This window comes from Hyaena hyaena, unplaced genomic scaffold, assembly GCF_003009895.1.
Source record: "Hyaena hyaena isolate Hyena2069 unplaced genomic scaffold, ASM300989v1 scaffold_336, whole genome shotgun sequence".
NCBI classification, from domain to species: domain Eukaryota; kingdom Metazoa; phylum Chordata; class Mammalia; order Carnivora; family Hyaenidae; genus Hyaena; species Hyaena hyaena.
This window is the reverse complement of record NW_024080969.1, coordinates 1,706,547-1,734,199: the sequence shown is the minus strand read 5'-3', so window position 1 is coordinate 1,734,199 and position 27,653 is coordinate 1,706,547. Positions and strand designations below refer to the sequence as shown.

The 27,653-nt window shown below is 40.7% G+C and overlaps 1 protein-coding gene across 1 annotated transcript in view; it reads left to right on the top strand.

Moving 5' to 3' along the window:
* The first annotated feature begins 2,134 nt into the window (after positions 1-2,134).
* The window catches only part of SGCD (sarcoglycan delta), a 378,007-nt gene continuing 352,488 nt past the window's right edge, over positions 2,135-27,653 (top strand). The window contains exons 1-2 of the mRNA XM_039249450.1: positions 2,135-2,457; positions 23,198-23,386. Coding sequence (XP_039105381.1) covers positions 23,198-23,386 — 189 coding nt within the window. The 5' untranslated portion in view covers positions 2,135-2,457. The remainder of the gene's footprint in view (positions 2,458-23,197; positions 23,387-27,653) is intronic.

The window sequence follows — 27,653 nt, the reverse complement described above, 5'->3', positions numbered from 1 at the left end:
CAAATGGCACTTTGTTCAGCCTCATGTCACTGAGGGCAGATTTGGTCTCACTGTTTTCCTTTCCTGTGAGTTAATCTTGAGGAAAGACTTAAGTGTTAAGTTTAGGGGATAAATGAAAAGTAGCCATGTGGTGGGCTTAATGTTCCAATAAGGATTAGGACACTTGCCTGTGTTTAAGGTGGCAGGTCCCTATTACATAAAGGTGAAGTGGAAGAAAACTAGACAAACCGTTTATTTTAGGAACGCAAACAAGATGTAGGGTACAGTTTAGCTTTTTAGTTAAGAGTCTGATTTCTGCTCCACTGAGAGAAAACTAAGCTGAAATTTATAGGCACTGTAATACATCTTTTAAAAAACATAATGTGGGCCGCCTGGGTGGCTCAGTCGGTTAAGCCTCCGATTTCAGCTCAGGTCATGATCTCGCTGTTCGTGGGTTTGAGCTCCACGTTGGGCTCTGTGCTGACAGTTAGCTCAGAGCCTGGAGCCTGTTTCAGATTCTGTGTCTCCTCTCTCTCTAACCCTCCCCTGCTCACGCTGTCTCTCTCTCTCTCTCTCTCTGAGAAATAAAACAAAAAATATATATATAATGTATGATATTTAATATCATTTATAGTCCTTTATCTCACAAAATCCTCCGCAATTCTATGAGGTAGAATCTATCATTGTTTCTGTTTTATAGATGAGGAAACTGAGATCCAGAGAGGTTAAGCAAGCTGGTCAAGATTCACAGTCAGTAAGAGACAAAGGATTAGACCCGGACGAACAGCTTACAACCTTCTCCTGGGAAGGTTAGATGGCCGGAATGATGCTGGGATGAAGAAAGCACATAGAAAAATAGCCGAAATCCCATTTTCCAACCTCAGCTCATTCATTAACTGTCTTTGCAACTCTGGATGAGTCATTTCATCTGTCTGGTCCTCCATTTCCCTCTGTAAAATGAAGGGTAGAAACAATTTGGGTTGGATGGTCTCTGGGGTTCCTTCCAACTCTGAAGTTCTCTGATTCTATAACTGCATCCTGACCTTAGAGGTGCACATGCTCCCCTCCCCACACAGATACATACAACTACTTCCCAAAGTAAAACTCTAATTCTCCTACGAGCACCCATTGCAATTTGATGCTAAACTCAAGACCCCACCAAATCCTGTTATTTACAACAGCCCCTCAGGAACACACAACTTTTTCTAAAATCTGGCAAGCCAGTTCTTTAAAATAAGTGCTAATGGGATGTGGTTTTAGGACATAAAATATTAATTAAATGCCTCAAACAGATGAGGCTTTCTCTATAAATCATCTTTTTTATAATGTTACCTTGACAACTTAGCTTCGACTCTTTATACATGGAGTTTTCATTGTGGGAGAAGAGGGGTGTCCTCTTGGTATTTTTAAAGATTTCCTCTTGTTTCATGGTAAGGGGAAATGTCAAAAGTAGATCGCAAAACCCAGCAGAATGTACACAGGACATCTTGATGGAATGTCACTGGGAAATAATCACAACAGAATATACACAGGACATCTTGATGGAATGTCACCGGGGAAATAATCACAGGTGCGCAGAATTAGGACATATCCTGATTAAAGGGACATTGTTTTCTACTTTCTGTTTCCTGTAACCATCACACATCTCAAGAGCATGTGAGATGTTACATTCCTGGACCAGCAGTTACAGAGCAGAGAGCCAGGAAAGTGCCTGAAAATAATTGCATTATTTTTAGTTGCAGCAGCAAAGATGCACATATTAGGATGAGGGGAGAGCTCTGAGGTACTGAACCAATCCAGAAATGCTAAAAATATTGTTCCCCCTCCAGCAATTGAGATTTTGAGCAATGACTGAGGCAGAGGCAGGTAGGGAGATTAAATTAGAATTCGCATCTCAGCCATAAGCGGCTCCTTATCAGGGCTGGCAAGAGATCAGTGGGCTCATAGGGCTTAACCAGGCGGGCCAAGGGGAAAAGTTAAAAAGGGGCCGCGCTGAGCAGCAGCGGAAGACTCCTCTCCAGCATCTCGCACCACAGAGCAGAACCTGGAGAATGGCCGAACAATCGGAACGGGTTCTAGAAGCCCTTTCCTTTGTGGTTGTGAATGTGAGCCCGGCAGACGCCATGGACGCCGCTGCAGGGGAGCGAGTCTGTGCTTGACACATGTGTTTCCCATTGATAGCTGGAGACAACCCAGTAGCTCCGAGTTGGCCTGACAAAGCCTTATTGAAGTACAGACAGAGTACGGTTTCAAAGCAGTCAGAAAAAGAACGGGAATGCTGTTCAGGAAATTCTTCAGGCATGGGCAGGGACTTGGCTGCAATTCTGCAGCTGGAAAATCTGACTGGGGCAGCTTCTGAGCACAGGCTGGGCCTGCTCACACTCGGCAGGCTGAGCGGCCGCCTCCTTCAGAGCCTCTCGGCACGCTCTGGGATCCTGGGCGATTTTCATCAGCCGCTTTGTGGAGCAGACACGCGAGGTAGGGCACTGCTCTTGCATTTCCACGCTGCTTTGCACTTTCTCAGTCTGCTGTGTGTTTGCAAGTGCTGTGAGTTTTTGGTGGGGGTGCGTGTGTGTTACAAGTTAGAATTCCATCACTTCAAACATTTGGTGTGGAGTTGTAATCATTTTTTTTTTTTTTTTTTTTTGTCCCATAACCTCTTCAAGATCTGACCTCCAGCAGGGCAGAGACACTTGAAAGTTAGGCTTCAGCTAGCAACACGAACTTGAGAAAGAAGAGTTGGCGAATTCTTGTTTGGTCACCCTGTTCCCACCTCCTGTAACTTTTCTGCTTGAAAGGACAGTTTCATTTGAGAGGAAACTATCTGTGTTCTTTGCTTCATGAGAGTTTTGAGAGGGGTGTTTTTAGCAGAAAATAGCTTTCATTTTAGGAAGGAATCGGAGTTGGAAGTTTCTATTTTGGATTACACTTTCAGAGGGTGGGAGCAGATACATGTGTATGAATTCCTGGCATCTTTTATTATTCTACTGGACTTGGGCTGTCATTAAGGAGCCCACTGATAGGTTTGCCTAGAAATATGCTGGGAACATTTGTAATTCTGTTTCTATCATAGTTTTCGACTATCCTGAGCTGAAAAGTTACTGGCAGTTTTACTCTCAAAAACTGCTTCTGTATTTTGGAAATAGAGACAACTAAATAGAAATAGAAAACAATAGTTCATTGGCAATTGTTGTTTAAAGATAGAGATAGGATGGGGTGAATTTTAGCTCCTTAATCAGCTTATTTTATTTTCTACTTTACTGGAAAGAGTGGTTTCCAAAAACAACTTTTTAAACAATCCTTCCTCATACGTATCAGCTATCATGCAATATAGGTTTTTTACACCCTGCATCCCCGGAAAGCTCTACCTTATACCATGCTTAGCATTTGGAAATACACAGTGTAATTGCGTTTAAGAAACTCGTTCAGCTCAGGAAGGGCTGGGCTAAATCTCACTACAGCTTTGTGATTACTGGCAGAGCAATCGGTGACAGCACTCGTGCTCTCCAAAGGGTCTTGGCCAAAAGTCTAGTTGGGGAAATAGATGAATGAATGGATTCAGGTGTGTGTTTACTTCAGTTTTAAAATCTCTGAGTGAGGGGCTCACCGTCTAGACTAATGGGTGAATGAAGAATAAAGGGCTGGAGTTATTCATCTCTTTTTCTGTATAAGACGTCTGAGCAGGCAAACCTTCTGTCCTCTCGGTACAATTTCAGTACTCTCAGAACTCATTTTCTCCACGGTTTTGCACTCAGAAGAAGGATTTGGGAAATGATGGGCAACAGGGGCTTTTACTCGAAGAGTGGCGTGCACACATTTTCTTCATCAGTCTTATCTTTGTGTTGGGTTCGTTGGAGAGAGTTCGGGATACGCAGGATGTGGGACCAAAAAAATGAGTAAATCACCATAGACGGAGACTACATTTGTGTCTTTCCCAAGTGCCTACTGGGTGAGCCAAATGCCCAGACACATTCAGAACCGACATGAGCCAAGCCCACTGCTGGTGAAAAAGGAGACTCAAGTGAGCTCTAATGTCATACTTATCTAAATTTAGTGTGCGTCAGGCACTGAGCAGAGCAGGCGTGAAATGGCAGCTCCGGGTTACAGAATTTTGAACAGCAGTGCCTAAAACTGGGAAGAAACTTTATAGTTTCCCTGTTAAAGAAGTATAGGAGGGGCAGATCAAGCTCCCTTGACATTTGAAAAGAAAAAGAAGGGGTGGGAGGGCAGAGAAGAAATCCAGGGCAGAGGTGCAGGCAATAGGAGAGAGCAGTAGCCACCTCACACACTGGGCAGCCAAGGCAGAGGGAGGAGCTGGTGCACAGGAATGAAGCACACGTGCTAGAAACAGCGCAAACCAGTGGGTGCTGATTCGTTCGTCTTGCAGTGTGTGGATAAACCATGGTCTCAGTGAGAATTGTTCTACCTTCTACACGATGGGAGACCCCATGGCTGGTCTGCCCTGCTGTGCCTTCTGGAAGCAATCAGAGAGCACATCTTGTAAGAACGGCAACGCCCAGTGGTTCAGATTTCCCAAGCAAGGAGGTAGCAGGCTCTTAAGGCTTTATTTTTATCCCATATTTCTTCCATCCAAAAATATTCCCACTGGGGGTGTTGAGTGAACGGACCAGGTGGAGACGGGTGAGTGATTGCAGTGAGCAGTTTGTTCTAGGCCCTGTCCATGGACAATTCACCATAAAGACAGACTTTTTCAAAAGAATATATAATGATACATAAACTTTATTTTGATGAATGAATTTATTTTTTTTAATTTAAAAAACATCTCCGAGGTCATGTACCAATTACTGGTGAAAGTGTTTTATACTAGATTCATAAGGTTAGGAGGTTTGTAGACTCTTGGATTTGACCATCTGGAAGGGACTTGGGCCATTCTGTAGTTCAGAATTTCTTGAGTGTGTGTTTAATGGAAACCCCTTTTATAACAGGGTATTTGTAGGGGAGATCAACACCCACATTCTTGATTTAACTATTTGATTGTACTGTCATTTAAATATGTACAAACCAAAAGTACCCACGTAGATATTACCTCTGTTTTAACCATTCTTGAATAAATATAGCACTAAAACAAAATTTTGAATTGAATACCGAGAAACATATCTAATAACATTCAGGTTATCAACTTTGGTTTCTTATGTGGAAGATGCATTGTTGGAATTTAATAAGGTTTATACCATGAATATGGGACTAACAGTTACCCAGAGATTACTTTGATCCTGGCATACTTACACGCCTATATCCTGGACAGACACTTGATTCTTTGATGGCTTTTTCCTCTTCCCTTCTACTTTTACTATGTCCTTTTATTTGCACCTTGAAGGAATGTGCTATTTTATGTTGTGTCACATTCTTCTCCTTTCTCTATTCCTGACAATTAGAATAGAATCGTTTGTCACCCATGTGATCATGTGGTTAATACAAATACACACACCAAAACTGTATGGTAGTAGCCATTGGTTGTGAAATTGATCTATATTTTCTAGGAGAAAACTTACACAAAATTATCACATCAAAAAAATAAATAAATAAAAGGAAGGGCAAGAAAAATACATGAACAGATTTGGTGCCAAACTCTCAGATCTCAGGGAAGATTTGAGGATCTCTCATGGGAACTCCATGTTAAGAGATGCTGATCGTGGCTATTTCTGGTTCTGTAGAAGAATCCTGCAGGAATCTGGGGAAGGATGGCTCTGGAAACACCCCATCCATATTTCTAATGCAACCCAGTTTTCTATATTGGAGTTTTGTAAGAGATTTCTTCTGAAAAGGGAGTTCAAAGGCAATATCCGTGAAACTTGTGTTTGTCCACAGGTAATGGAAACTCTGCTCACAAAAGTCTGAATGTATAAGGTGTTGGTTTTGGCATGTACAGATGTAGATCATGCCTGGACAGTCCAGGGCTATTGTGGCACCTGAGCACCATCCCCAGTGAACAAAACTTCCTTTCTGCTTCTCCATCTTCTCCTCTTTATCTGAACTTCCGGTGCTCATGTCCGTGCATCATGTCCAAGTCAGGGCATAGGTGGCAGGGCATGAAGGGAAATAACACCTTTCTTCACGAAACCTCACCCCTTCATCAGGAAGGGATCCTCTCCCATGCAGCCTTGCCCTCGCATCCCAGAATACACACCCAGAACTGGATTGTGTACTCACTGCTACCTTGCGATGATACTACCACAGTGGAGTACTGCCAACCGCGGTTCACCCTCTGGGTATGGAGTAGGAACCCGCAAATTCAGATCGAGATTTCCACCAGATGATGAGCCTATCAAAGCCTATCTATTGTCAGTGAACACCAGAGAGGACGTCTTCACGATAGGCACGGAAAGTTTGGGCCACAAATGCTTAAAATTAAAAAAACAAACAAATACATTTAAAAACACTGCTCCAATAGACTATTTCTTCCACTTTAAGGAAGTGGACACTGAGATCTGAAAAATGGACACTAAGATCAAAAGACTGCCTAAGAGACACAGGCAGTCTGTGACAATGGCAATGCTTCTTGTTCTTGACCATGAGGACAACATGTTATATGCATTGCCTCCGTAATTATAGCTTAGTGATACTTTGGAATCCAAGCTCAGAAAGGAAGGGAGGGAGGGAGGGAGGAAGAAGGAGAGGAGAGGAGAGGAAAGGAAAAAGAGAAAAGAAAAGAGAAGAGAAGAGAAGAGAAAAGAAAAAAGCGAGAGAGAGAAAGACAAAGTAACTTTATACTGGAATCTTAAGTATTGGAAGTTTTGTCAGAAATCACCAGTTTCGGTGGTTTCTCAAAACATCCTAAATCAGAATTTCAGAGATTAGAGTTGGAGAATCTCTCTATTTTTAAAACCTCTCTGAGTGATTCTTTTGAAGCCAGCCAGACACTGGTGCACAGAACTGGGTTTCTTTAAGACTGTGGTTAAATCAGGATCCACTGCAGGGATGCCATTTATAGCATTGCTGACAGATATCAGCCACATGGGTTGGCTGTGCCTTCAATGATGAAGAACCTCTCTACACTGTGAGGCAGCCAGGGCATCATTTCTCACCTCAGGTCTCCTCAAATTGAGCCAACTTTCATGTCCGTGCTTTGTAACCTATGCCCTTTGTCATGAGCTCTGGAGCCACATTTGAGATTGGTGATGGTACTTGGTGCAGAAGTGAGTTGGAGAAGTGAGTAAAGGTAGAGGTGATCAGAAAGCTTGGGATAGGTCCTGACTTCACTAATTGCTGGATCTCAGTTTTCCCACCTGTAAAATGGGATCAGATGTCGCTAGAGTGTTTTCTCTTTCTCATAATCTATCATTTATGGAATTCTAAAGCTCTCCCATTGCCCGATGAAAGTCCAAGTCTTCCTTTTCCAAGGCTGGGTTTCTTAAATTATTTCATCCATCCCTCCTCTTTCCTATTCTCCTTACTCTTCTGGAACACATTCCAGTTAAACTGCTTCTGGCAAAAATATGATTCCCTGAACTCAGGTCCAGTCATCTGCCAAGTGCATATTCCATGACCAGAACACCAAACATCTATTAATATAAGGAGAAGAGAGTGATTTTATGAGAGAAGTGTCACAGTAAGAAGGAAGAGTGGGAGGTGGGATCATCTTACAGCAGAAGGAGATACACACACACACACACACACACACACACACACACACACACTTAATATTAACTGAGAGAGCATGAGACAAACTGATACAGAATGAAATAGGCACATGAAGATAAAAAGAGGTATGGGCACAATCAGCAGAGGAAAGTATATTTTACCCTGAATTATGCAAGTTACTTTTTTCCGCATTGCCCAAAATTCTCTACAGATTACACTGTGCGCTCTCTTTCACCTTTGCTGCCACACAAAGAGGTGATCGCCTTCATTATTATTTCATATTCCTGTTGCCAAGTGTGAACCACTTTATAGAAAGGAAGCTTGTAATCTGTGGCCCCTGGCCTGCTGTCAGAGAGGTTTGTAGGACTCGGGGAGGAAGGTGTCACCATGGTTCACTAAGTGTATAAATCCTGTGAGATTGGCTTGCTCGGAAATCTTTGCTGGTGGCTGTCCTGACAGAGCTCTGGGTGTGTAGGTGAATGTGGAAGCTAAGGCTTTATTCTTCTTTGTAACTGATAATGCAGTGGCACCTATTAACACAAGCACAGTTTCCTGATAAAAACTATATTGCCAGGGATTAGAAACTCACTCCTTGTTCAGCCCACTTTCCTTTGCTAGGTGATAGGATCAGACTCTCTCATGAGCACCCTAACTTCCAAATAACATATTTCTGAGCTCTTCGAAACCCTGCAGTTAGTTGCTGGCTGGGGTTGAAGTATTTAGCCACTGAAACTGTTCTTCTTGAGCTCAGTGAATCAGTTATCAGCTGTTAGCTCCTTCGTCTGAGCAAACATTTGACACCACTCTGTTGTCCTAACTCTGGTTAGGATTGTGGTACTGGGCACTGCACGTTTGATGAAAGAAGACTACTTAGAGCCTAGGAATAGCTGACAGGCAGAGTCACACTGTGCTCCTCTCCTTCCTGGTCTTAGCCATGGTACCCGCCATCACTTCTCTTGTACTGTACTCATACCAGCGCTTGCGCACACTCACTCCCTCTCTCTCTTTAAATTTCATTCCATTTTCCTGTTGCCAGTTTTTCTCTCTATTAAGGATGTACTTTCCTCTGTCATTTGTTTGGTTCAGACCCAACTCATTTGCTTCCCTCAGTGGTCAGGAATGCTGGGATCAGACCAGAGTCTGGTCATAACTTTGACCACATAATGACAGACATGAACTCCCAGAGTTGGCCCTGACCTTCAGAGGTCTGTGGCGTCACTTCTGTTGTAGACAGAACTATGCCTGGTGTTTGCCAGGCCGAGGATACAAACAGCAGATCACAAACTGGCAGTCTAAGGGCTGGCCTAAAGGCACATTTTGGATCACCAAGTTTTTTTTTTTTAATTAATTAATTACAATCCATTTAGACATTCTGAGATAGTATATATAGATCTAGATAATCTAGAAAGAGCTAAAGAAGGGTGTCATTAGTCTGGTCCCCCACAGCATAGCAGTTAACAGGATCTGAGTTGTTCCCATTACTTTGAGAGGGTTACTTACCCACTTTATTTGCTAACCCCACCTTACTGATCTATAGATGTTTCCAGTAGTAATCTCTCAGTAGGCTTTCGTTTCTGAACCTCAGAAGGTAGAAAATGATTTGAAGGGTACCTGGGTGGCTCAGGGGGTTAAGTGTCTGACTGCTGATTTCAGCTCAGGTCATAATCTCACAGCCATGAGATCAAGCCCTGCATTAGGCTCTGTGCTGGGCGTGGAGCCTGCTTCAGATATTCTCTCTCCTCTCTCTCTCTTCTTCTTCTTTTCCCTCTCCTTGCCCCTCCCCTGCTCTGGTTCTCTCTCTCTCCCTCTCTCTCTCTCTCTCAAAAGATGTTGATGACCTTTCTTTTACAATTCTTCTAAGGGTTGTACATAAAGTTCCATTCTAGATGCATAGGTAAGAAATTAAGGCATTGTGACCCCACTCTCTTAGAGGGCACTGTTGAGTAGGTCATGGGTAGGTATCTATTGAACAAAAATGCAGTAGGACAGCATGCCTGTTGCACAGGTTTTGAAGTCAGATATTCCTTGGAGTAATCACATCATAGAATTGTACATGGAATTCAAATTTTTTACTCTATTAGTAATCAGAACAGTCACTGCCTCTAGGGATGGGGATTAATTAGGAAGGGGCATAAGGGAACTTTCTAGGGTTCTGGAAACATTCCCTGCCTTGATCAGATATTGTTTACACAGATGTACAGATTTGTAAAACGTGAGCTGAATACTTAATATTTGTGTTTTTCACGGGAAGTAAATTATAGCTTAATAGACAAATATATGTAGAGAGAGGTATGCCAGGTACTTAACCAAGTACCAGGTACTTCATTATTATTGCTAGCATGTTTATTTCTGGACACCTTGATTTAAAACAAAACAAAACCCTAAATACTTACATATGTACATACATACATACATAGAACATGACTAAAAATGAGGTAAATAGCATTTCCTTTCAGACCACAGATTTCATTGCAAACATTTGAGGGCACAGCTAGAGATCATTACCAAGCCCAACTGCCAAGGGAGAGTACTGGATCAATGCTAATTTTATGGAAGTATTGAATCACTCTAAAAGGATGTGCCCAATTTGTTGTAGCTGTTTTTCATGATGCCGTAAAAGTTTGTGGGTTCCAGAGACACATCAAAGATGCTTATTACCCGGGAAAGATGCCTATACTTAGGTAACATGTACCCTGGCTGAAATACAATAGTTGCCATGGTATTCATTGTATTGATGAATTGTCTTACAGTTAATATCCATGTTGAGAAATTCGAGCTCAAACTGTTACAAAAACATGTTTTTAATTAGTCGTCATGCTGTTTTGACCAAGTAGACACATCTATGTGGAATCATTTAACATTAGTTAGGAGAATTGGTTTTTCAGCCAGCCACTCTAAATTCAAATTCTTGCTTTGTCTTTAACACACCAGCTGCGTTTGGGCAATGACTTAACCTCTCTGTTGCCTCACCTGTAAAGTAGGGATAATAATAGTGCCTTCCTCATAATGACATGACTGTGAGGATTACATGGGTTCAGTAAAGCATCTAGAACAGTGTCTGGGACATTGTCACCATTACACAAGCATTTGTCATCAGATTTGCGTGCTTTCTTTGGGCTAGCAAACCAGCCTTTGGGTTTTGTTGTGATTTGCCTTTGGGTTTTGTTCAAAAGGTGCGCTGTGGTGGTTGATGAAAGTGATGTCAAAAAACTGAAAAGACCGGGGCCTGGCATTTGTGGGAAGCTTGTGATTCTCTAGCCCACTCTGGCCTTATTCCTGACTTACTCTGTGATCTCCCTGAGCCTGGTTTTCTGCTGTTAAATAATGATTTGAACTTTTTATTGTTTGTGTCCCCTTCCAGCTTGCATCTCCTTGTCCGGTCTTAAGTGTTTGAGTCATGTTCATTATTATTATATGACTTGGGCTTGCTCCCCAAGTCACAGAAGAGTTCTAGAGGCCTGGCTGAGATCCCTGTTACTGGTTCTGTTTGGAGTCATCACAGGGATTTAAGAAACATTGGTCTTATACGACACAGCTCATTTGCTTCAAAGGACTGCCACTCCTGTTAAGAAAGCTGGCCATAGGGGCACCTGGGTGGTTCAGTAGGTTAAGCGTCCAACTTCAGCTTAGGTCATCTCCTGTGGTTTGTGAGTTCAGACCCTGCATCAGCCTCTATGTCATCACAGAGCCTGCTTTGGACCCTCTGTCTCCCTCTCTCTCTGCCCCTCCCCCACTGCTCACATAAACATTAAAAAATCACATTCCTAAAAAAAAATCTGACCATAGTTGAGGCTATGATAGGTGGATGCAGCATCCTCTGCATGTGAAAATGACAGTATTAAAATTGTGTCGTGTTTGAAATTATCCTTCTTCTTTAAGGGTGTTCAGTTTACATGTTCTCTTTTAGTCTTCAACTTGGAGCATTATGAACCATGTTTAGAATGATGTCTGAGTTTTACGTGCAGCCAAAGCTTCAGTGACTCCAGATTTCTTCAAGTCTCTTCAGATATTACCTTCTCCATGAAGTTAACCCTTCCCATGCTTTTAAATATTGAACCTGCTCTGAGACCCCCAACCCCCATACTGCTGACCCCTCTGTTTTCTTTTGATTGGGGGGAGTCCTTTACCCCTAGTATTTGTCCCCTGTAACATAAGTATAATACACTTTGGTTAGATATTTGTTATCTGCCTCCCCCTACACTGCCTCCTATCACTGCCGTGAGATTAGGCATCTGTGTTTCAGTTCACTGATGTGCTCCACATGCCCAGAACAGTAGCGTGGTAGGATCTGAAGGAAAACACAGACTTGTCAGGCAGTGGCTGTGCTTACGCCATTTTAAGTGCATGCCGCATTAAGTACGCATGGGTGGTAATTCTAAATACCTCATGTTATATTCAGGGAGAGGCACGTCTTTGCCACGTTCCATATGCAGTGGAAAGAAAACTGGACCTCCCTCTGGTTCCAGACCCTAACAATGCACTAATTATAGCTGTCCTTGAGAACTTTCCTTCACTCCTTGGTACCTCGGGATCTTAATTTATGAAATAATTTTAATAATATTCATCTTCCAGGGTGTTGTTAAGAATGTATGAGCTCATATATCTAGCGATCCCTAGTACAAATACATATGTGTGTTTTAAAAATACATTTCCATTTAAAACCACCTTAGCTGGCACTTCATACTTGTAAACCTCAGGGACAGTGAGAATGAATGGTCATAATGATACTGAAATAGCTTCCAGTTAATCAGAAATAAACATTTTGAATTTAAATATAAGGCATATTGTACTTTGGAAGAGAACTTTGATAATATCTGTAAGAAACACTGTCCCCTCCCAACTCCCCCCCCGCCCCAAAACACACACAGCTTGACCTAGCAATTCGATTTCTCAGGACTTCTCTGAGAGGCACAGTTGAACATACATGAAACAGGCATGCTTCATTACTGTGGCTTGTAACACTCATATACAGGGGACTTATATATTTAATCTCTAAGCCCAGTCTTTTTTTCCCTGAATCCCAGACTCCTTTCAAAGTGCCTTTGGGACACCACCCTCATGGATTCCTCTATGCAGAAGAATCAGCCTCTCTCCCCTCTGTACACTTCACTCACTACCTGCCTGTGAGCCTACCATGCCCTTGTGTTCCCCATCATGATGAATGGCACCATCCTTCACGCAGCTGCTCACACCAGACCCTTGGCATCCCCAGCTCCTCTCCTTTTCTTACCCTCACCCTGCGTCTCTGGTAGTAGTGAGTCCCGTTAGCTCTACTTTCCAGAAAGACTCAAAATATAGTAGTGACTCAGCAGCTTCCCTCTCATTGCTGCCCCAGTCTGGGCTGCTTTCTCTGCCAACCCCTGAGTGATAGCAGTAGTCACAGGTGCCTGGTTTCTCTCTCTGTGTTCTTGTTGCAGCACTCTGTTCCTTACAGATCCCGAAGTGAAGATTGGATCCTCTTCTTCTGATGCCAAGGTTTTCTCAGTTAGTTACCATCACAATCAGTGTCCTACTTAAGGTTTTCACGGTGGCTTGTAAGACCCAGCGTGCACCCCTCTGCCTGCACTCCCAAGCTGATTTTCAAACACTTTTCCCCTTCTTTGCTCTGGTCTAGCCACGCTGTCCGTCAGACTTGCCTCTTGAATTTCCACCTCAGTGCCTTTGCATGTGCTTATAGGGTTTCCTCTGAGTGCTTCCTCCAGATGTCTTCATGCTTTATTCCCTCAATTGTTGGTGCTTTTTTCCCAAATCTTTCCACTATAGAGCTTTTTCCTGACCATCCTTGAAACAAGGGGCTCCCACTTATGATCCCCTCCTCCTTCTTGCTTTCTTTTCTCTTACTAAGACTTCTTCTCAAGGCTGAGTTTAAAATTTCATATTGGTTTGTTTATCTGTTGATTGTTTCCTCCACTAGAATGGGAGGTCCAAGAAGCAGAGCATCTTTTTACTGCTAATGTCATGAGAATACCTGATAAGTATTTGTTTGTTAAAATCAGCCTTGGTAACAGAAAATTATTGGAAATCACTACAGTGCTTATAACTAAGGTGTTGGCTATGTTAAATATCATGTATCTATGTAATTTAAAACTGTTTAATTTAAAAAATACACATTTCTGTATGTGTTCATCGTACTATCACTTGTCTATATTAAGTGGACCAAGTTAGATTCAGAACAATAAAGAGCATTAAATATGCAGTTCTTTGTGTAAAAACAAAAAAATTAAATGTTTGTACATATTGAATAAAGCCTTTATGTGTAATCAACATTTCTACAAAGATTTTTTAAAAAGGTGGTAATAGTTGCACCTGTGGAGGGAAGCTGAAAGTGTGAACAACAACAAAAGAAGATTTTAAATGCATACTCTTCAGCTTTATTAAATACATGTACTTGTCTATTTTTTCAGTAAAAATTGTTCAACACTTACATATTCCAATTCTTAGAAAACTAAACTACGAATACCTAACTTTTAAATTAATCCACATACATGTTTAAACAGAAGATGCCATTCATAGACCATTTCACATAAACAAGCATTTGCTCTTGTGGATGAATTTTTATGAGAAAAAAAGTGCTGATTGTTAAACCACAACCGAAAGTGATGAGTTTGTTACAATTGTCTAAATTGTGCCAAATATTAACAAACCAAGACTAATGTGCTCTATGAATGGCTGAATGAAACCAGCCCTGGAAAGCAGACAGTTATAAATCAGAGACCTCAAGATTAACATGGCCAACGGAGAACTATTTTTGTGCCAAGATAATCCAATGTGACTGTGATTTCATGCAGACCCTGGATACAGTGATGCAGCCGTGGGGGAATGCAGGCCTGCTATTTACATAAACTGGTTAGATTTGTATACAGTGATGTGATTCGTGTTTACTTGTAACTGTACTGGAAATACTAACATGCGGCATCATTATCAACAAACCCGAGCTCCTGTGATTTGTATTTTTTGTCTTATATCTGATTAAAACAATAGTTACTAATTGGGCCGTTTTAAGCCATTACTCCTTATCATAACTTTTAAGGTATGGCACAGGTAGCCAGAGTCTCTCTCTGCAAACTAGTCCCTTAGTCTGTCTGCTGAGCTCATTCAGTGCCAGCCTTGGCAGCCACACTGCTTAATTTAAACAGGCTGTTATGGCTAGAATGTTTACTGTGTCTTCTGCTAAAAACATGTTCTACCTCTGAGTCTCACCTTAATTGTGCCTTTGTCAGAATGGCCTTCCATGATCAGAACAGTCCACTCTCAGACCTGTACCAAGGAACCCTCTTCATTTCCTTCCTAACACCTAACTTAGATCTAATGGCTTAATCTGTTTACAAGAGTATTGTCCATCTCTCCCATGAAGGTACAAGCTTGAAGAAAGCAGAAATTCAATCCTACTCATTCTTTAGAAGACCTATGTATCTCTAGGACCTGCTGTGGTACTTGGAACATAATAGATGGTTGAAAATATTTTTTCCTTGCTGAAAACATAGATTGTGATTGGGGATTCCCGTAAAGGCCAGGTCTGTGCTCTGCTGTGTTTCTTCCCTCCCATCTTAACTTTACAGAGACTTGCACTCATTGGCATCCCCATAAATTCTCTTATGGAACAAGATATTTATAAAGCCTAGTAGGCAGAAGAGTCAGGCAAGTATGGATGAAATGCATGCCAGTACCTCCTCGTTCTCACCTCTACCTTGTTAGCAGAGCAGATCATAGTCCATAAAATTTTACAGGTCTGAAAGAAAAATCATCAGGAAACTTGATGGCATTATATGTGTCTTTAGAGAACTTACTAATTATTTTGAAATCATCTCTCAAAACATAATGCATTCCTCCATGTCAGATTAATAATGCAGATACTGTAACTGTTCTCCAGGTATCTCTTTTATTTGGGGAGAGAAAAGGACAACCTTTGTTCTTCTCCTGAAGAAGATCTCTGTGGAAATAAAAATGCTAAATGCAGACAGAGGGCTTATAGCAGTATTAGAGTGGAATATGTACGCAGCCTCACACAGTATGGTAGCTGTACGGGGCTCTGCCCCAGGACCTTCTATCACTCTTCTACCAACTGATGAAATGTAAGACCTGGAGCAGTATAGGATTGGCTAGTAGCTATTTGGTATCAATTAGATATAGGAAGGGAAGTCAACATGTATAAAATGTATGACCACTAGAGAATGGTCACCTTTCTATGTTAAGATGTCAAAGGTTTGTCATAGAAGTAGGGCTCATCACTCTAAAGCTTAGTGTCGGTGAGCTTAAGCTGGACATATAATTCAGCTTCCTTAACCCGAGGAGGGATAGCTACAGGGTTCAGGGAGCAGTTAGACTGGGCCTGGCTTAATGGTCTTTGTGAAGAATTGACCATGAACTTGGGATTTGTACAAATCCTCCAGGGGCTCCTGTGACCAATGTTGGGCATTTTTGAGGCCATTCAGAAAAGTTTCATGGGCATCAGAAAGTAAGTTATTGGTGATGGCTGCAATGGCAAAAGTGAAACAGAGCCTTACATCCTAAGAAGAGATCCTTCACAAGTCCAAGTCATAGAAACTGATACTGTCCTTAAGATTGACTAATTAGTATCAGGCCTTGATACTTGTTACATGATCCCAGCTAAGAACATTTGAATGTGTGAGACCATGAGGTTGCAGCTTTCAAAACCATGCTTTAGTAATATGCACATCCAAAATGGCCTTCTTTGGAAACTCAACATCTATTATATTTAGCAGCTACTTAATTAACCGATGACAATATTTGGTTATTACATTATGCTATTTCCTTGACTGTAGTTCCTCTCTATCTAATGGCAAAACAACAGAAAGTTTCATTATATTCATTCTCTGAAAATATAATTCCATTGCATTATGTGTGCAAGACATAGATTATCTAGAAGTCAGCTGGATTTGTTTATAAACAGGTGAACTTTGAAAATAGGCTCATAAAGATACCACCTCACGCCAGTCAGAGTGGCTAAAATGAGCAAATCAGAGAACTCTAGATGCTGGCGAGGATGTGGAGAAACGGGCACCCTCCTACACTGTTGGTGGGAATGTAAACTGGTACAGCCCCTCTGGAAAACAGTGTGGAGGTTCCTCAGGAAACTAACAATAGAACTCCCTTATGACCCAGCAATAGCACTGCTAGGAATTTACCCAAGGGATCCAGAAATGCTGAGGCATAGGAGCACATGTACCCCAATGTTCATAGCAGCACTCTCCACAATAGCTAAAACATGGAAAGAGCCTAAGTGTCCATCAACAGACGAATGGATCAAGAAGATGTGGTTTATCTATACCATGGAATACTCCATGGCAATGAGAAACAATGAAATCTGGCCATGTGTAGCAACATGGATGGACCTTGAGGGTGTTATGCTGAGCGAAATAAGTCAGGCAGAGAAGGACAAATACCATATGTTTGCACGTATAGGAGGATTAGGAGGAACTTGACGGAGGAACAAGGGGGAGAAGAAGGGCGGAAATGGTGGGGGAAAGGGAGAGAGGCAAACCATGAGAGACTCTTGAATGCTGACAAAAACTGAGGACTGATGGATGTGGGGGGGAGGGGGGGATGGGCATGAAGGAGGGCACTTTGGGGATGAGCACTGAGTGTTATGTAGAAACTAATTTGACAATAAACTATTTGTAAAAAAAAAAAAAAAATAGGCTCATAAAGGAATAGAATAATGCTTTGGATCTAAGCCTGCTTTTTACGTCAGTATAATTACATGTGTATTTGGAAAGGGAGTCAAGTTGTGTAAATTTTCTGTCTTTTACTTATGATCTTACAACGTTTTGTTACCAGAGGATGTCGTTTGGGCTTCATTTTTATTCATTCACTGAATAAATCTATGCCTGTATATATACACACCCCATATTTTCATATAATTACATACACACATAAACATGCTATTGTTTAGTTGCTACTAGAGGTCAAAGTTTTAAATACTTAAAAGCATTTAGGATATATACAGAGAGATTACACATATCACTGTAAAATATGTTGTATAACGATTAAAGAAGTTCCCAAAGACTGATGGACAGCTCTGGTCTTTTGATTCCCAAGAAGAGAGGGAATTAGGATAGAGGGATTACGTTTTAAAATTCACATGCTTAGTACAATAGATATAGATGCAGGTAAGCCGAGATTTCTTTCTCATGGCAGAAAAGATATCTGCACATTTAAAAACCAAGACACCAAAGGTTGCAAAGAGCATAGTATTCTGTATCCTGCTGGAAGAGGGTGATGGAAATGAAAGCACCAGTGTAGGAAAGCAGTGAAAATGTGAAGGATAGCACAGTAAAAATGTGACTGCCTCTCCCTCCCCCCTCCCTCTGTGTGTGTGTGTGTGTGTGTGTGTGTGTTTGTGTATGTGTGTGTGTTTAATTTTTTTTACCCTGCCATTCTTCACATTTATATGTGTGTGTACACACACATACATATATATACACACACATATATATAAACACACGCACACACACACACACACACACACCATATAAAAATATACAGACATGGGAGGAAAATGGGTGATCTCATGAGAAACAGCGCAAGGAGAGCCAGTGACCGGGCCAGGAATGTATCTCTACATTGGATCTAAATTCATGTTCTCAAAGCATGGTCTCTGGGGCCCATGTATCAAAATCAGTTTTGGTGCTTCTTAATAAGCAGATACCTGGGATTCCCTATTGAATTAGATAGGATTTCTTGGTGTGGGACTTAGGAATGTGCACTGAATCAATTTCCCCGGAGTGGTTCTTATCCACTGAAAAGTCCAAAAATCACTCCTAATGGGAGACTGATCACAGTGCCTTGCACTGTGCTCAGCTAAGCAGTGGTGTCCCACAGTGCTGTCACACTGAGGTCATGCTGTATGCCTGGGCTCCTTTATGGGAGGGGCTAGAGGACGATCCAGGTTTTGTGAGGCCTGAAGCCTAAGTAATTTGTGGGTCTGTTTTAAGGGGGAAAAATCCTAAAGAATTAGAAATAACAAATTAAAAACATGAATATATTTAGAGTGAGAAAGGAAATTAAGTTATTAATTTTTAAAAGATCCTATCAAAAATCCAGAAAAAATATGTTGTTAATAATTAACTGACGTACTTCTTCTACACTTTTTGGTCGCATAGCCTTTGATTGCCTCTTCATATGACAGCTGTTTGGTACTATCACTTCTTGCATAGACAATAGAAAGACGGTTGTCTCCTATGGCACTTTCAACAGAACTAAGTTTTTATTACTGCTGGTGGCAATGCGTAAAGCATGCAACTTTACAAACAGAATATAAACACACAGTGCACATTGTACCTGCAAACATAAGAATCCCAATTAATTCCATATTCCATGGCTCCCATAAAAAATAAAAACTGTATGGAGCATTTATCATTTTATATGCCGAATTGGACATATTCTTGTCAAGAGAATTTCTGTTCTGACTAGGTGTCAGTGAGAATTGAATCTCACTTGGAATTTTACATAACTAATGATTGAAAAAAAAAATCCAGCTAGCTTCTGGCTCTCCTACTACCCAGATATTTCCGGTGCTGACCATCAGAGGATATGTTTGTATCACGATGGTTACTTGGTCCTTTACCTTCATGACACCATGCTTGGTGAGTTGGCACCAAGGGCGGAAGAAGAATTTCTGGAAGACGTTCCTACATGAGGAGGGCTAGAAATAATGTACCTCTACAAGAAAGTGTCTGCAAATGACATAAATACTTACTAATGCACCCACACTATATGAACTCCCAGTTCACCATCCTGTTAGTTGGACCTCCAAAATTAATGTGAGTCCTCCAAAGCCACCCAACAGAAAGGGGATTTGAAAAATACATGGTCTTAACAAGTTGGAACGAAAACATTTTACTTTAGCCCATTTGACAAACATTGTTTGGCGCTATTAATATATTACTAAGGTGCCTCCCAGAGTCAGGAAAGGGGCCTGGTCATGAGAGGACTTGAAATTTCAGTTTCAGAAAGGACTTGAAATTCCCTGGAAGGATTTCTCCTGGGGTCAAAAAGGAACACAGATTGGAGATGATCTGTCTTCTTATATTTTTATCATCTCAACATGTTTCAGTTTTTGGCTAGAAAAATTAATGTACTCAGCATATCTAAATTTTCCTTTTCTATGCAGGACTATTGGTAACAGATGTATCCATTTCCTTATGTTTGGTTGGCATCCCTTCCTGTTGTAACCATTTGTACAAAATTGCTCACTCCCTTCCCTATTCTTTCTTTCTTCCCTTACCTTCTGAGTTGCAAACTGGAGTATTTTGTTTTATGTGGCTCATTAAACTAGGCAGTTGGAGTGGTAGAGATGCAGGAACCCTCGTTATATACAGAATGGGCCACTACACCAGGCACAGGGGATCTGAATTATAATCCCTGCTCAGTTTTTAATGTGTTGAGTGACTTGAAAGAGAACTGCTTCTTCCTGGCCTCAAGCTCCTCGGCTAATCAGTAAACATGGTGGTCAAAACCAGTGGTTCCTAAGAGTCCAAGCATTCTTCCAAACCCTCAGAGAAGCTCTGCTTTTTTGCTGTTGTGTATTCTAGAATTTGTTTCAAGCTTTTTGTCTTGCAGTGGTCGTACTATTAGAAAATATATTGAAGGCCATCTTTTAGAGAAATAGTCCCAAATGTTTGGAATGACCTAGGGACATTTTTTTTAAACAATTCTAATCCCATCATAGAGCTCAGAACTTGAATTTGTATTTGTTAGAAGTTTGTTTTGGAGCCTCATGCATAGTCAAGGTTGAAAGAGATTATTCTGGACCAGTGGTATGCAACCTTGTCTATACCAAATTACATGGGGACCGTTTAAAAATACCGATGCCTGGGTCCTACATTTGTGATTATTTAATAGACCTGAGTATATGTGTTTTTAAAGCCTCCATAGCTACCTGATGTGTATCCAGGATTGAGAAACCCTGATAGAGACAATCGCTGCATTCTGTCCAGGTCTAACAATCTTTATATGAAAAAAAAATCACAAGTGTGGTATCCACATCACTAGCCGCTTCTTAATATTTCTTAAACATGTCGCTTCCACTGTATAGCTAAATTATGTCATTGCCACATTGGTCGGGGCAAATCTCAAAGAAAAAGCAACTGGTGTAGTAGCTATATCTCTAGCTTCTATATTCTTATTTTGAAGAATTTCTCACTGTTCGTCATACCTACTAGAGTCCAATACAGTTATTCTTGTCCTTGGCCTGCTACACTCCCTGTATTGCTGCAGAAGTTAGTCAACTCTAGTCTTAAATCAGCTCATTCAGCAAATTAGTTGATGGGAGTTAAAGGACCTTGCAGATATGATTTTACGATTCTGTGATCATTTCCTTAATGTTTAGAATATGTTTTAATGAAAAAGAAAGGCCTAATTTCCTTCAAACTTGTAAAACATCCTTTCTCCTTCTAAGGGATCTTGGTATGTATAAAAGGTAGTGATAAATGACTTTGTTGTATTTCTGTGCTGGTACAGTGCAGCCCTGATCTACAGAAGTGTAAGGAGCAGAGTTATGAAATGGAGATCCTCTTACAGCATAAAATTCACTGCTTGGTTGGGAACTCAGTGTTTTGAAAGCCTAAGTGAAAATGTGCAGGGATACTAAAAATTACTTCCCTGTGGTATTCGGCTTAAACTTTTATACACCCCCAGGTGGCAGAGGATTTCATATTAGATGGGAAATCATTCATTTGTCATTTAAGTATTTGTTTTTTCACTCATTCATTCCATACACATATATTTAAATAACTACTTATAATAGGACCTTATTTTGGCACTAGGTTAGTGTCCAAAACAAGACAGATGTCATGTAGGACTTCACTGAGCATTTCCATTGACTGTAAATAAGAGTTCACTTGGCTTTTTAGAATTCCAGTGATGTTTAAGGGCCTTGAGTTCTCAGGAGGATTTTTATTTTTTTATTTATTTTATTTATTTATTTATTTTTACAAATAGTTTATTGTCAAATTAGTTTCCACATAACACCCAGTGCTCATCCCCGCAAGTGCCCTCCTCCATGCCCATCCCTCCCCCCCCCCATCTATCAGTCCTCAGTTTTTGTTAGCATTCAAGAGTCTCTCATGGTTTGCCTCTCTCCCTTTCCCCCTTGTTCCCCTTCTTCTTCTCCCCCTTGTTCCTCCGTCAAGTTCCTCAGGAGGATTTTTAGATTTTATGTGTACATTTTAATGATTATCTAAAAACTATAAAGTAATCATATTTCAGCCCATATGGAAGATGACTTAATAACCAATGATGTGGTTTTAGAGCCCACGTTTTGTCACCATGGTCACTTTGGTACCACCTACAACACATTTCATTGCTCTTGACTGAGATGAAAATAAAAAGAGGCAAGCTTTATTCTTAGGGAATAAGTATGCTTGCATGAAGGGCAAATGAACCAAAAATCCCAAAATAAAGGTTGTGCAGGTATTTGAATGGAGAAAAGCAGTAGGGGCCATGTTGTCACATGGCTCATGGCAGAATAGGGATGATAGACTCAGAAGATGATGTGCTAAATCCATTGGTACCACATTATGTCACTTAGTGTTAGGAAATCATCATCCTATCTGGTAGTCAGTTATTGTCCATTTTGACTGATACACATTGGTAGATTTGTTTGCATTTAATTTTAAAATTGGTTTTCGTTTTAGAATTTTATATAAGTGTAAGTTTACTTAGTTTTGTGTTGAAACTTAATCAGTAGTGGTAGGATAAAGATCATTTGTATCAACAATAGGGATTAGGGAAAGCTTCCGTACTTTAAGAGGGATTAGTATATTACTTAACATTGACAAATATTTTTCTAACTTATCTCACTGTACTATAATCACTATTTAATGAGTTCTTTCCTCCCATTAACCTGAAAGCTCCTGGAAGGCATTTGCACACCTTCCTTGACTTTGAGCCTCCTTAATGTTTATCAAATAAATGAATTGATTGATCACAGTTGGAATTCTGTAACTCCTAAAGACTAGTTCAGCATGTAATGAGGCTACTGTCAAAGGAGGCATTTAAGCACAGGCTATCACTTGAAGACCTCTGAGTCCAGTGAGGCTTAATATATGCCCATCAGAATCACTTTGAACTGTGAAATAGGGGGAAGATCAAAATTGTTCCTTTCCCCTTTTTGGCAGTACAGAATGATTGTACTTGAGATCGTTTTACTCTTCACCCCCAGCCAAATAAATTGTTTAGATAGCATTTATTATACCACCATGATGAACTGCTGGGGTCAATTTATTTTCTCAGACAAATTCTAAATTTTACCCTCAGGACTTTGGTAGGTGGTTTAGTGTCTCTCTCACAAAGATGTTGGTATTCTAAGAACCATTTGGAAAATGGCTTCCTACGGGTCTCTTCCTCCCATGCTTTGCGTGCCTGTGGATGTCTCAACATGCATCATGAGAGATGATTGTATAAAATGAGGGGACTAACACAAAAGGAGCCACTTTTGTCCAGGGGAAACAGAGTTTTGGAGGTTTCAGGATGATAGAAATGTACAGATAGCAGCCAACCATATGTCTTCATGAGTTGATTTTTTCTGTTCTTCTTTTTTCCCCCCTCTCAGCAGGTTAACGTGAGTGTGTCTCTCTTGCCTTGTCTATTTCAGATGCCTCAGGAACAGTACACACACCACCGGAGCACCATGCCCAGCTCCGAGGGGCCGCAGGTATACAAGGTGGGCATTTATGGCTGGCGGAAAAGATGCCTGTATTTCTTTGTCCTACTCCTGATGATTTTAATACTGGTGAACTTGGCCATGACCATCTGGATTCTCAAAGTCATGAACTTCACAATTGTAAGTAAAAACACACGTTTCTTTAGCCTTTTTGGGGGAAGGGCAAGTGTGGAGGAAGAGAAAGGAATGTGGAAAAGTAGTGGTAGTAGAATTCAAACGATCTTGCAGTCTGGCATTTGGTTAAAAATATTTCTGGTCGTATTACTTTTGGGGATCCACCTTTATCTCCTCTCTAGTTCTCAAAGGCTGGTAATTCAATTTGGAAGCATTTCCCTCCTTTACTGTCTCTCATATGGTTTCCCTCCATTTTGATAACTGTGTCTCCATGTCCTGTAATTTTACAGCCCTCTGAGAAATAATGCAGGAAGAAATATGAGAAAAATTCAAAGTACTAAGTTTTCCCAAATTTTAGTAGTGATTGTGAAAGATTTTGTGAAGTAGAGGATAGAAATATCGGAGTATAATTAAGCTTTGTGGATTATCTATGAGTTTTAACTATCTGTATATACCAGGTAGCTCATTACTATGGTTAACTGAGATTCTCCTTGGTTTTCAGAAGGGGAATTCTCTTTGCCACTGTCTGAGCAAGACAGAAATGAGAGGAGCCATGTTTCTTTCTTTTTTTTCTTTTTTAATTGTGTTTATGCTTCTTTGAAGAAATTCTTGTTGTGGGTACTTAGGGGCACTATACACATTGAACATTTACTTGTTGACATTCCAGTGAAAAAAAAATCCTGAAAATATGATTTCTGGAGTTACTCTGAGGGATTTTTCCCCTCAAGATTTCCTAGAGACTCTGGCATTATAAGTACTTTCACTTTTAGTGAAGGCATAGTGATAGTAATCTGCTGCCTCGAGATTACTCTCCTCTCTTGTGAGGTCAAAAGTAAATAATTCGATTGACAATAAAAATAAATCCTATTGGGGGCGCCTGAGTGACTTAGTCGGTTAAGCGTCCGACTTTCGCTTGGGTCATGATCTCGCGGTTCGTGGGTTCGAGCCCCGCGTTGGGCTCTGTGCTGACTGCCAGCTCAGAGCCTGGAGCCTGTTTCAGTCTGTGACTTCCTCTCTCTCTGACCCTCCCCTGCTCACGCTGTCTCTCTCTCTCTCTCCTAGAAATAAATAAAAACATTAAAAAAAAATAAATCCTATTGTATAAAGAAATGTGACCATTTACAATTAACACTAAGATTTTCATGTGAAAATCTCAAATAGGATGGTGGATTTTTGCCTTTTCTGGATTATAAAGTTCATTGTTATTCATAACACACAGTGCAGAGGCACACTTCCCTGCCTTCTCAGAGGAAGTATCTTCTGTTTGGTCTACTTTTCTCCTTCTGCCTGATGCTCCTATAGCTCCCTGGGAAAACCCTTGATCCTCCTGTAACTCCATTTCTCTGTTTCTTATTACACTCATTGCCCAGGATAATAATTTTTGCCTGTACTTCCCAGAAGAGTGAGCACTGCACCTTTTTAGAGCTTATGTTTCTAAGAGGTGTCCAGGGTCCATTTGGTCCTAAGTCCAAGTGACCACAATTGCCATCTGTTAATGAGCATGTTCTATGATGTTTTTATTTTATATTTTATGAACTTATAAAGTGTAAAAGCTTTTGTGTTGCAGTATTAAATAAGACTGAAGTTAGGGTTATAGAATGGAGAATAAAGATGTAACAGATATTTAAAAAAAGATGGTGTTGAATACCTCAACTGCTGGTTGGATATAGGAGATGAGGGGTTGAAGATGTTCTGGAACATTCTCAAGTTCTGGCTGGTGAGATAGTTGGATGGGGGTGGGGTCCAAAAAGCAAGGTAGAATTCATTACTTTCCCGTTATAAACTAGCTGGACCTCATGTACTTCCTAATCCCCTATTTCTGTGATTTTTACTTAATCTCTTATGAAGTTAATTTATAGAACTTGAAAGAATTGGGGCTGAATGTGGTGGAGAATATGAACTCAAACCTTGGAAACTGGTATCATACACACATGGCTTCTAGAGTGTGTTAGATCTGGCAAGCTTAATAGTGAGAGGAATATGTAAATGTACATGGAGTGACAATCCACTTTGATTGTATGTGAGCTTGGGGAGCAATATGACAGTAAGGTAATAATCTATTTGAAATAGGCTATTTCCTGTAGTGAACTAAATTGATTGCCAAAGTTGAGAGTTCTTAAAGCTTTACCAAACCAAGTACTTACTGAGTTGAGAATAATGCCATTATTAGCCATAATTGGTGCTTTATAATAGTAATGCATTTGAGCAAATAGAGCTGCAGTGTCAGAAAATTGATCTTTCCCTGCAAGTTAAAAGCATATTTTTCCATCAATCACAGTATAAAACATATTCTTTTAGAATTATAATTCTATTCCACAAATAGTAATTTACTGACAGTGAAGATCTTGAGAAAGAATAAGGTATTAACCAATTTTATAGTGGAGAACGTGGGGTGAAAGAGCAAAGGAAATCAATGGGATAAGAGTTAAGCATTTTATGCAGGGATTTTAAAACATTGTCAACAGAAAAGAGTGATTATTTTGTACATCTGAAATGTTCGATAATTTGCAATTTGGGGAAGTTGACAGTATAATCAAACCTTCTGAGTAATAATGAACCAAGAGAATGATGTCATGTGAAAGTACTTCTGGAATTTGGCAATTTATCCAAGATTGGATTTCCAGAACTTTATGCTGTAATCAGACTTGTATTCTGGGTCTTCCCCAAGGATATACACTGGAAGGATCCTTCCACTAGAGCCATCTGGACAGACACCTAACCAGGTTTTCTTGATCCCAGATGTAAATCAGAAGACAAATGGTTTTGCTCTCCTGTGCTCTTACAGCATATTCTGGTGTTCATTATAAGGCAGACGAGCAAGGTTACTCTTTTATTCTCAATTTTCCCCTGCATGGAGGGGAGTGTATGGTTGACCAATACTGTGAACACCCTTAAGTCAAGCTATCGTAGTTAATCACACAGTGTGCTGCCCAAGGGAACTACTATTTACTGTTTATTCTTTTAGTTTATTCTATTAGTCACTGTGCTTGGCCCATAAAATCTCTCTCATTTAATTCTCACAACAACTTTATTTTTAGGTATTAGCTCCATTTTAATTGAAAAAAAATGCTCAGAGAAGTTAAGTGACATGCTAGAAGCTAATGCATAAGAGAGCTAGTGTTTGCCTTCAAAGCCCAACCCTTTTCACTACACTGACCCTCCTCCTTCTAAGGGCTATAATGATCCGGCTCTTCAACAGAACTCTAAAGCTGGCAAAATGGTCACTGTCTTTGTTGCCCACCCTCTCTCATCTGAATCACAAACATCCCTCCCATCTGGGATAGCCATTGGCATTTTTTGTGCCAAGTAGTTCCTTGATAGTTGTGAATGTTTTATCGTCATCTTATTTCTCTTGGCACTGTCTCTTATGACCTCCTCCCTCCACTGTCTCAACCTTCTGTTTTGTCCTCTTGCTGTATTCCTGTAAACATTTAATATAAACTTAGTAATGATTTCTGTGTCATAGGTTGACATGGAGATTCAGTGAGTTCACTTGTGTTAAGCATTTATGGCAGCCTCTGACCCACAGAAAGACTTGATATTGGCAACAGGAAGTTGTGAGAGACCCTACATCATAGTGGAGTGGTGAAGGGCTCACACACTCTGGAGAGAGGTGCTCTAGATACAGATCTGGCTTCTGTTGCTTACTTTGTTAGGTCCCTCAGCCTCTCTGTGCTGCAGTTTCCGGGGAATAAGAGCACCTGCCTATTCGTAGGGTTGTTGTGAAGAATACATGAGGTGATGAGTCTAAACTATTTAGAATGGAGCTTGGCACATAGTAAGTTATGTTAGTGTTTGCTATCATCATCACCATTGTAACTTTTTGAAGGCTTATCTTGTGCCAGGCACTGTACTGTTGTAATTTATAAATATTATCTAACTTAACCCTCATGCGAGTGGATAACATTATGGCAACAACCTCAAAAGGGGAGAGGCTCGGTAACTTGATTTGTGATCACACAGCTCTGAGGTGGCAGAGGAAAGATTTGAATCCAAGCAGTCTGACTCTAGAACCTGTTTTGTTAGGCAATATGGACAGCACGAAAAGTTCTAGCATGAGGGGCAGCCTGGCTGACTCAGTTGGTGGAGCATCGAACTCTTGATCTCAAAGTTGTGAGTTCAAGCCCCATGTTGGGTGCAGAGCTTACTTTAAAAAGTAGGGTAACACCTGAGTGGCTCCATCAGTAAGCATCTGACTTTTGATTTCAGCTCAAGTCTTGATATCTGGGTTGTGAGTTCGAGCCCCACTTAGGGGCATGGAACCTACTTTAAA